Raw genomic sequence first — 12,159 nt, 5'->3', positions numbered from 1 at the left:
CACATGATACCGGCAGTGGTCTCCATCAGAGTGCTGCTAATATTACTCTCTGAATGAAGAAGTCCATATCTCCCTTTATAAGGGAGATCAATGGTATATATGAACCTATTCTGTGCCTCGGGTGCCAAGTCTTCAGAGGTTAGACCGTACAGTGGTCCTGATTGGCCTATCTCATAATTGATATGTCCGAGACGTATAGCTCACGGCATGAACAAATACCATAGCCAGAACTTCGTGTTCATGGATGTTTGCTGGAGGAATGTCATTCCGCAACACAGGATAAACGATAGACTGGCCATAGCCTCGGAAAGCTATGAACAGGTCAATGCCACCCACTGTTTCCATGATTGCTTGGAGACCTCGGGTTTCTGGTTCAGTGAAGGGTGTGACGCCTTTGTAAGTCTCACTACAAGGGTCGAATGGAGTGCTGAAGCTCCATTCCAAGTCCATGTCACGGATCAGGCTCACTCCTTTGCACCCTCTATCAAGGTGGGTCTGGCGATTCTTTCTCCACAGCCTAGAGTAAACAATAATGTTAGAATCATGACAATGAATTTTTTTTTAAAAACTAAAAGGTTGGTATTATTTCCCATAATAAACTGCTATATGTATTATCTCATTACTAGTCACGACTTAAAACTGCAGGGGTCTTTATGACCCCTGCAGTTTTACAATACTTCTGCACTGTGTCTTCTGTCTTCACTGTGCGAGGTTGTGTGGCATGAACACTGCACGGTGTTGCATATCGTGTACACTGTTGACTGACCTGGCACTCTCGGAGGTGAAGGAGTAATGATAGCCGTCCGGGTTGACGACAGGCACGATGTACCACTCCGTCCTCTTCAGCAGGTCTCGCCAAGAATCGTCTGTAATCAGAAGGTTCAGGATATACAGAGAGACGGCAGGAGAGATCCATTCACGAGCATGGATACCTGGAACAACGGGATAGAGATTGGGAAATAATTAGCTATTATTTTATATTGTCACTTATCATTATTAACTCTATTATCTTACTTATAATTGTTATATACGCAATATGTTATATACACTGTATTGCTAACTCTATTGGCTATTCAGGACGAACAAGCTCCTCTCTCTTACCAGCTTCGATCCAGATCTTTGTCTTGGGTTCATCGGAGAATGGATCTGTGACTTTAATCACCAGGACTTGGCGCCCCTCCTCCGTGGTGGCTGCCGTTAGCACCTGCACGAAGCAGCCTCCCATTTCCTTCACCCAGTTTATGAACTTCTCGACGTCTGCCGTATTGTGGTAGACGTTCCAATCCATCGGATGTTCTGTGGGATTCGTTGGGTTATAATATAAAAAAACTGTAAACCTTATGCAATATATCATTAACAACATATAGTATGAGGTATTAAAATCTATTGTTCTAGTTTTGTTTAAATTTATGACAATAAGAAAGAGGATTTCCACAGTTTCTTAGCAAACATCTTACATATACGTGAAATATATGGACAGTGTAAATTCTACTAAATCAATCAAATTTATTTATATTCTCAATCATATGCAAATTGGGTATTTGAGCGAGCATGTATTTACCTCTGTTGTTTTTGGTTGTCTCCATAAAAATCCGCTCCTGCTGCACCAGACTCATCACATCCTCCACCTCCACCCAGTACCTCATCTCTGAGGACTCCAGCACCTGCTGTACCAACGTACTCCTACAGGTCGAGCTTACCAGAATCTACAAAGATGACGCATGATTATGAGTGGCCCTCCAATATACTATAAATTACAAAACCACACACATGAAAATGAAGCAACGACAACGTTTCGGCCAAGTATATACACAATTCATGCAAGAAAGTTGTCTGACAGCAAACAGTTCACTTACCTGGGCGTGGGTTGTATTGTCGCCCCAAATATCGAAGTAACCGCCGTTTTCTAGTTCCCGGATCACATCGTTATTTTTTAACACGTCAACACTCCACATCTGTCCACAAACAACATGTTAGATGAAACCTCTACATTTTTGTGGTATTGTGTGCCACAACCCACCACAGTTCCCGACTTCACGGGTACCTATATACTGTTAGATACAAATCTAACTGATGTTAGACAAATCCCAAAGGTTTTCATATAAAAGAAAGATTAATCAATTTACATGGAAATATATGTCTGCTGAGACTGATGGATGCCCACTACTCTCGTAAAAGAAAAGTAAACTTCAGTATGCATTTAAAATTGTTTCGCATAAATAATGCCTTACGTTGTTGAAAGAATGACACTTAAAATTCAAAACCAATAGACACTATTAATGGCGTAAATCACGAAGTAATTACCACGAGATAAATAATGAAAGAAACTCACCTGAATGCTTGCATCGCCCTGGACGAGCGTAGCCAAACACAGGCAAAACACAGGCAAAACAGGCAGCATCTTGGAATACAACAAGCACTGCGGAGACACAAGTACTTAAACCTTTAATCCTTGGTGACACTAAGACACAGAAGCACAAGATGCGAGATTATGCTTCCAGTCGCAGCTTATATTGGCCGGTAAAGGTGAGATTGTAGGGACAGGTGTAATTGGTCCCGCTAGAGTAACGGGTAACATGATTAAAGTATTCAATTTACTGAGAGGGGTATAACAAAAGGAATATAAAAAAGCTGTAAATATAAGAGCAGTTAGTAAATTGGATAAAGTTTGATTTAGAAAATACCTGGGTAAATAGTGGTTTAGAAATGTGATAGTAGATTTCAGGAAAAAATTATCATACCGGATATTGGATCGCTGCAGTGTTTTATATATGAATTTGAATTATACATGAATCAACATCTATTACGTTAATAGTTATGTCTTTAGTAGATTAAACACACTATTTCAAAACCAGTATTTTCGAGTGATTTTCCTGTGTCTATCTTTCCCAATTTATATCCATTGTTTCTTGTTTCAGTTGGTACTGATGTTTTAATATCTTTATATGCTCATTTCCAATATGTATAAAAACAAAATAATGAAAAAAACTTAAAAAGGAATGTATTCCACCATACGAGGCCGCTCTTATTTATATTCAACAAAACTCGTTCATATTATATATCTAATCTAAGAACATCAGATCATACATATACAAAAATCGGTAAGTAGGGAAATTAACAGGAAAGAAGACTCACTATCACTTCAAGTTTATCTAAATAGGGTTTTGAAATGGTCAAAAGATTAGCAGATGCAGTTTTATGCTGATAAATGTAAAGTTCTGAGGCTAGGTAATGATGATAAATTTACAAGTACGAGCTAGACGGTGTTGAGATTGCGAAGTTTGATTGCGAAAGGGATCTGGGTGTTACGATTAGTAAGAATTTAAAACCAAATTATCAATGCATGAATGTTCGAAATGAGGTAAATAGGACACTGGGATTTATTAATCGAAGCGTTAGTAACAAGACACCTGGTATTGTTCTTCAGTAATATCTTGCTCTGGTTAGGGCCCCATTTAGATTATTCAGTTCAGTTTTGGTCGCCGTACTATAGAATGGATATAACATAAGAACAAGGCAACTGCAGAAGGCCTATACGAGGCAGCTCCTATTTATAACCACCCAATCCCACTCATATACATGTCCAACCCATGCTTGAAACAATCGAGGGATCCCACCTCCACATTGAAAATAAGAACAAAGGCAACTACAGAAGGTCTATTGGCCCATACGAGGCAGCTCCTATTTATAACCACCCAATCCCACTCATATACATGTCCAACCCATGCTTGAAACAATCGAGGGACCCCACCTCCACCACGTTACACGGCAATTGGTTCCACAAATCAACAACCCTGTTACTGAACCAGTATTTACCCAAGTCTTTCCTAAATCTAAACTTGTCCAATTTATACCCATTGTTTCGTGTTCTGTCTTGTGTTGATATTTTTAATACCCTATTAATATCCTCCCTGTTATGTCCATTCATCCACTTGTAAACTTCTATCATGTCACCCCTAACTCTTCGCCTTTCCAGTGAATGCAACTTAAGCTTGGTTAATCTTTCTTCATATGAAAGATTTCTAATTTGGGGAATTAACTTAGTCATCCTACGTTGGACACGTTCAAGTGAATTCATCAATCAATTTATTTTTTATGAAATGGGAGACATCTCCAGTCACGCAGGGTGCAGTCGCACCTCAACAGATCTTCAGTATCATCTATTGGTACTAATAATGGCTCAAAAGGGCCACCACTTATGGGCTATTCATGCCCGTGCCACCTTTTGGGTGGCTTAATCTTGATGGCATTATAGGTGGCATCAATCAATCAATTTATTTTCACTTGAGAATGAACCATGCGTTGAGGAGAACCATGAGAATGAGGAGTGCGTTCGCAGCAGGTTTTCTTTTAAACATGTCTCATTGAATATGGCCGCAGATTCAGTATTTACTATCATCTGGTTTAGGGCTTCTATCCCTCTAATTATTTTCCTAGCATCAGAGCTTAGCTGAAAGAGGAGTTCTCAAAAAACTCATTTTCGTTATTTCAAGGTGAATAAAAATAGTTAATTACTATAGAATGTATTACACTTATTTATACAAATTGCACAAAGTTTCGAACCACTATGGTTCATTCTCAAGTGAAAATAAATTGATTGATGCCACCTAAAATGCCATCATGATTAAGCCACCCAAAAGGTGGCACGGGCATGAATAGCCCATAAGTGGTGGCCCTTTTGAGCCACCACTTGAGCTCAAGTGGTGGCTCAAAATATATATATATATATATATATATATATATATATATATATATATATATATATATATATATATATATATATATATATATATATATATTGTCCTGGGGACCATTCAGGCTTGTTCGCATATATATATATATATATATATATATATATATATATATATATATATATATATATATATATATATATATATATATATATATATATATATATATATATATATATATATATATATATATATATATTTATATATATAGTGTGTGTGTGCTAAATGACAGTGGTCCCAGGACAGAGCCTGGGGCACTCCAGTTACACTTACATCTTTTTTCCATTTTGAATTAACACCATTTACACTACCACTCTATTTCTTTAGTTATAGCTATACCCTAATCCATGTTTATAAAGCACTCTTAATACCGTGAGACTCTATCTTTTTAATCAGTCTTTCATGTGGCACTGTATCAGAGTCTTTGCTAAAGGCAAGGTACGCACTTCACAACTGCCTTAACTTAGCTTGAATAAAATGATGAAATTTTTTTTAAACATGAATGGCCATATGTTAAACCATGTTGTGAATCATTTATTAATTTATATTTTCTACATGAAGACGAATGGTATTTGCATATCAATTCTAGTAATTTTCCTACAATAGACGTTAGGCTAATTGGCCGATAGTTTTACGCAAGTGATCAATCTCTTTTCTTAAAAAAAAAATGTCACCTCTTTAGCAACCTTCCATGACTCCGGCACTCTGTCTGACAAATGATTTATTAAATATGGTAGACTGGCTCGAAAAGCTCCCTTTTGCATTTTTTAAACACCCTGAATAGGTCCATTAAAAGTTCTTCGTCCGTCACTGGGGATTTGTTTGGTTTGAGTTCCCTATTTCCTCAATAACATCCTCAATGGTAACAGCTAAACTAGTCAACCTATCCTCGTCCCAACACACATAGACTTGTTTGGCTGAAGGCATAGTTTTAAGTTCCTCTTTAGTAAATACAGAGATAAAATATATATTAAAAATACTACTCATCGCTTTGTCATTATCTGTTATCTGACCAATGTTAACTTTTAATGGACCTATCCTCTCACTAATCTTTGTTCGAATTAACTGAAAAAACTTTAGGATTTGTCTTTGCTTGCCCTGCTATGGGAACTTCGTAATTTTTTTTTCCCCCGTTATCTCTGTTTTTTAAGGTGCATGTGGAGACTTTTCCAAATATTAAATATAGTAAAAAAAATTTCCCGTTATTTGGCATCAGCGTCGTAAAAAATTCATCCCTATGTTAAGAAATGGATTTCTTACGAATTTTTTTTTAAATGCGTGCGCGAAGAGCAGCTGCCAGTAGTGGTAACACCTCCTTCATTTTGCTTCTTAGACTCCTACTGTTTGTGTGAAATATACCCTAATTATATTGTTAATATACCTGACTGAATTATGATAAAATAGAAGATAGCATATTTGTTACAAACGGCCGTTAGCAAAACCACGTTGTGAGTCATTAATTATTCTTTTTTCAAGATGCAGAGGAATGGCTTTTGCAATTGTCGATTCAAGCAATTTTCCAAAAATAGACGTTAGGCTAATTGGGCAATTGCTGGAAGAAAGGAACGCCAGAAACGCTGCGCGTGCTAGTTGCTTTACAAGACTGTAATTACCATATTTGTATCCTCACATTCCTTATGTACATTCTTGTATATGCAAAATTTAATAAATAAATAAATAAAGTGATATATCTTCTTTTTCGCAAAATGGTTCAATCCACGATTCCGGCACTGAATAGCAATATGCCAGAAATGGCCCTCATCTTTTCCCTTAAGCCACAGAATGGAAGTGAGGGAATTCGATTCTTTTTAAATGAAGAATAGTTACTGTTGGTTTGAGAAAGCAAATATTGAAATGGAAAATTTGAAACTTTCCATATACTTTATTGTAAAGGTACACTTCTACTTATGTGCAGTGGCTAAAGAAAAGATAACTTGAGCTTCAAACAAATTTTGATACACTATTATAAAGTCAAGTACATAAATACTAAACATATATTCATGTAAATAACTACAACATCAAGTGGAACATCATTATATAAAAAGACCGGTTGTTACATTAGCTAAATACCTGCCTACTGTTGTAAATTTATTTGTTAGACTTGTCTAATAGCAGTTTAAATAAAAACAGGTAGATTTTTTATTGTTTTATTTTAGGATTTAAAATTCAGATTTAGGAATTACTTACATAAATAATGTTGATTCCAGGAGTAACTCCTGCCTTAGTACCAACCATATGCCATATGTACCAACTATACATATGGCTGCTACTAAGGATTGGTACAGTGACCCGTGTTAGTAATATGACGGACCATGCACATGATACCGGCAGTGGTCTCCATCAGAGTGCTGCTAATATTACTCTCTGAATGAAGAAGTCCATATCTCCCTTTATAAGGGAGATCAATGGTATATATGAACCTATTCTGTGCCTCGGGTGCCAAGTCTTCAGAGGTTAGACCGTACAGTGGTCCTGATTGGCCTATCTCATAATTGATATGTCCACGAGACGTATAGCTCACGGCATGAACAAATACCATAGCCAGAACTTCGTGTTCATGGATGTTTGCTGGAGGAATGTCATTCCGCAACACAGGATAGACGATAGACTGGCCATAGCCTCGGAAAGCTATGAACAGGTCAATGCCACCCACTGTTTCCATGATTGCTTGGAGACCTCGGGTTTCTGGTTCAGTGAAGGGTGTGACGCCTTTGTAAGTCTCACTACAAGGGTCGAATGGAGTGCTGAAGCTCCATTCCAAGTCCATGTCACGGATCAGGCTCACTCCTTTGCACCCTCTATCAAGGTGGGTCTGGCGATTCTTTCTCCACAGCCTAGAGTAAACAATAATGTTAGAATCATGACAATGAATTTTTTTTTAAAAACTAAAAGGTTGGTATTATTTCCCATAATAAACTGCTATATGTATTATCTCATTACTAGTCACGACTTGGGATACACACGCTTCTGGGCAATAATGTGCAGAGTGTATTGTAAAACTGCAGGGGTCTTTATGACCTCTGCAGTTTTACAATACTTCTGCACTGTGTCTTCTGTCTTCACTGTGCGAGGTTGTGTGGCATGAACACTGCACGGTGTTGCATATCGTGTACACTGTTGACTGACCTGGCACTCTCGGAGGTGAAGGAGTAATGATAGCCGTCCGGGTTGACGACAGGCACGATGTACCACTCCGTCCTCTTCAGCAGGTCTCGCCAAGAATCGTCTGTAATCAGAAGGTTCAGGATATACAGAGAGACGGCAGGAGAGATCCATTCACGAGCATGGATACCTGGAACAACGGGATAGAGATTGGGAAATAATTAGCTATTATTTTATATTGTCACTTATCATTATTAACTCTATTATCTTACTTATAATTGTTATATACGCAATATGTTATATACACTGTATTGCTAACTCTATTGGCTATTCAGGACGAACAAGCTCCTCTCTCTTACCAGCTTCGATCCAGATCTTTGTCTTGGGTTCATCGGAGAATGGATCTGTGACTTTAATCACCAGGACTTGGCGCCCCTCCTCCGTGGTGGCTGCCGTTAGCACCTGCACGAAGCAGCCTCCCATTTCCTTCACCCAGTTTATGAACTTCTCGACGTCTGCCGTATTGTGGTAGACGTTCCAATCCATCGGATGTTCTGTGGGATTCGTTGGGTTATAATATAAAAAACTGTAAACCTTATGCAATATATCATTAACAACATATAGTATGAGGTATTAAAATCTATTGTTCTAGTTTTGTTTAAATTTATGACAATAAGAAAGAGGATTTCCACAGTTTCTTAGCAAACATCTTACATATACGTGAAATATATGGACAGTGTAAATTCTACTAAATCAATCAAATTTATTTATATTCTCAATCATATGCAAATTGGGTATTTGAGCGAGCATGTATTTACCTCTGTTGTTTTTGGTTGTCTCCATAAAAATCCGCTCCTGCTGCACCAGACTCATCACATCCTCCACCTCCACCCAGTACCTCATCTCTGAGGACTCCAGCACCTGCTGTACCAACGTACTCCTACAGGTCGAGCTTACCAGAATCTACAAAGATGACGCATGATTATGAGTGGCCCTCCAATATACTATAAATTACAAAACCACACACATGAAAATGAAGCAACGACAACGTTTCGGCCAAGTATATACACAATTCATGCAAGAAAGTTGTCTGACAGCAAACAGTTCACTTACCTGGGCGTGGGTTGTATTGTCGCCCCAAATATCGAAGTAACCGCCGTTTTCTAGTTCCCGGATCACATCGTTATTTTTTAACACGTCAACACTCCACATCTGTCCACAAACAACATGTTAGATAAAACCTCTACATTTTTGTGGTATTGTGTGCCACAACCCACCACAGTTCCCGACTTCACGGGTACCTATATACTGTTAGATACAAATCTAACTGATGTTAGACAAATCCCAAAGGTTTTCATATAAAAGAAAGATTAATCAATTTACATGGAAATATATGTCTGCTGAGACTGATGGATGCCCACTACTCTCGTAAAAGAAAAGTAAACTTCAGTATGCATTTAAAATTGTTTCGCATAAATAATGCCTTACGTTGTTGAAAGAATGACACTTAAAATTCAAAACCAATAGACACTATTAATGGCGTAAATCACGAAGTAATTACCACGAGATAAATAATGAAAGAAACTCACCTGAATGCTTGCATCGCCCTGGACGAGCGTAGCCAAACACAGGCAAAACAGGCAGCATCTTGGAATACAACAAGCACTGCGGAGACACAAGTACTTAAACCTTTAATCCTTGGTGACACTAAGACACAGAAGCACAAGATGCGAGATTATGCTTCCAGTCGCAGCTTATATTGGCCGGTAAAGGTGAGATTGTAGGGACAGGTGTAATTGGTCCCGCTAGAGTAACGGGTAACCTGATTAAAGTATTCAATTTACTGAGAGGGGTATAACAAAAGGAATATAAAAAAGCTGTAAATATAAGAGCAGTTAGTAAATTGGATAAAGTTTGATTTAGAAAATACCTGGGTAAATAGTGGTTTAGAAATGTGATAGTAGATTTCAGGAAAAAATTATCATACCGGATATTGGATCGCTGCAGTGTTTTATATATGAATTTGAATTATACATGAATCAACATCTATTACGTTAATAGTTATGTCTTTAGTAGATTAAACACACTATTTCAAAACCAGTATTTTCGTGTGATTTTCCTGTGTCTATCTTTCCCAATTTATATCCATTGTTTCTTGTTTCAGTTGGTACTGATGTTTTAATATCTTTGTATGCTCATTTCCAATATGTATAAAAACAAAATAATGAAAAAAACTTAAAAAGGAATGTATTCCACCATACGAGGCCGCTCTTATTTATATTCAACAAAACTCGTTCATATTATATATCTAATCTAAGAACATCAGATCATACATATACAAAAATCGGTAAGTAGGGAAATTAACAGGAAAGAAGACTCACTATCACTTCAAGTTTATCTAAATAGGGTTTTGAAATGGTCAAAAGATTAGCAGATGCAGTTTTATGCTGATAAATGTAAAGTTCTGAGGCTAGGTAATGATGATAAATTTACAAGTACGAGCTAGACGGTGTTGAGATTGCGAAGTTTGATTGCGAAAGGGATCTGGGTGTTACGATTAGTAAAAATTTAAAACCAAATTATCAATGCATGAATGTTCGAAATGAGGTAAATAGGACACTGGGATTTATTAATCGAAGCGTTAGTAACAAGACACCTGGTATTGTTCTTCAGTAATATCTTGCTCTGGTTAGGGCCCCATTTAGATTATTCAGTTCAGTTTTGGTCGCCGTACTATAGAATGGATATAACATAAGAACAAGGCAACTGCAGAAGGCCTATACGAGGCAGCTCCTATTTATAACCACCCAATCCCACTCATATACATGTCCAACCCATGCTTGAAACAATCGAGGGATCCCACCTCCACATTGAAAATAAGAACAAAGGCAACTACAGAAGGTCTATTGGCCCATACGAGGCAGCTCCTATTTATAACCACCCAATCCCACTCATATACATGTCCAACCCATGCTTGAAACAATCGAGGGACCCCACCTCCACCACAATACACGGCAATTGGTTCCACAAATCAACAACCCTGTTACTGAACCAGTATTTACCCAAGTCTTTCCTATATCTAAACTTGTCCAATTTATACCCATTGTTTCGTGTTCTGTCTTGTGTTGATATTTTTAATACCCTATTAATATCCTCCCTGTTATGTCCATTCATCCACTTGTAAACTTCTATCATGTCACCCCCTAACTCTTCGCCTTTCCAGTGAATGCAACTTAAGCTTGGTTAATCTTTCTTCATATGAAAGATTTCTAATTTGGGGAATTAACTTAGTCATCCTACGTTGGACACGTTCAAGTGAATTCATCAATCAATTTATTTTTTATGAAATGGGAGACATCTCCAGTCACGCAGGGTGCAGTCGCACCTCAACAGATCTTCAGTATCATCTATTGGTACTAATAATGGCTCAAAAGGGCCACCACTTATGGGCTATTCATGCCCGTGCCACCTTTTGGGTGGCTTAATCTTGATGGCATTATAGGTGGCATCAATCAATCAATTTATTTTCACTTGAGAATGAACCATGCGTTGAGGAGAACCATGAGAATGAGGAGTGCGTTCGCAGCAGGTTTTCTTTTAAACATGTCTCATTGAATATGGCCGCAGATTCAGTATTTACTATCATCTGGTTTAGGGCTTCTATCCCTCTAATTATTTTCCTAGCATCAGAGCTTAGCTGAAAGAGGAGTTCTCAAAAAACTCATTTTCGTTATTTCAAGGTGAATAAAAATAGTTAATTACTATAGAATGTATTACACTTATTTATACAAATTGCACAAAGTTTCGAACCACTATGGTTCATTCTCAAGTGAAAATAAATTGATTGATGCCACCTAAAATGCCATCATGATTAAGCCACCCAAAAGGTGGCACGGGCATGAATAGCCCATAAGTGGTGGCCCTTTTGAGCCACCACTTGAGCTCAAGTGGTGGCTCAAAATATATATATATATATATATATATATATATATATATATATATATATATATATATATATATATATATATTGTCCTGGGGACCATTCAGGCTTGTTCGCATATATATATATATATATATATATATATATATATATATATATATATATATATATATATATATATATATATATATATATATATATATATATATATATATATATATATATATATATATATATATATATATATATATATATATATATTTATATATATAGTGTGTGTGTGCTAAATGACAGTGGTCCCAGGACAGAGCCTGGGGCACTCCAGTTACACTTACATCTTTTTTCCATTTTGAATTAACACCATTT

The 12,159-nt window shown here is 37.1% G+C and overlaps 1 protein-coding gene across 1 annotated transcript; it reads right to left on the bottom strand.

The window, feature by feature from the left end:
- Positions 1–219: 219 nt before the first annotated feature.
- LOC123760175 (uncharacterized) lies at positions 220–8,477 on the bottom strand (the record flags this gene model as incomplete). Its single annotated transcript, XM_069321073.1, has 9 exons — positions 8,213–8,477; positions 7,878–8,043; positions 7,063–7,585; positions 2,333–2,419; positions 1,857–1,955; positions 1,562–1,706; positions 1,102–1,296; positions 767–932; positions 220–517 (listed from the first exon to the last, which is right to left on the bottom strand). Coding segments are annotated over exons 1-9 (1,866 nt in total), but the record flags the coding sequence as incomplete, so codon positions are not given.
- Positions 8,478–12,159: the final 3,682 nt, after the last annotated feature.

Source organism: Procambarus clarkii, unplaced genomic scaffold (genome assembly GCF_040958095.1).
Source record: "Procambarus clarkii isolate CNS0578487 unplaced genomic scaffold, FALCON_Pclarkii_2.0 HiC_scaffold_2211, whole genome shotgun sequence".
Classification (NCBI taxonomy): Eukaryota; Metazoa; Arthropoda; class Malacostraca; order Decapoda; family Cambaridae; genus Procambarus; species Procambarus clarkii.
The sequence above is the reverse complement of the archived record's forward strand: the minus strand, read 5'-3'. Positions and strand labels throughout refer to the sequence as shown.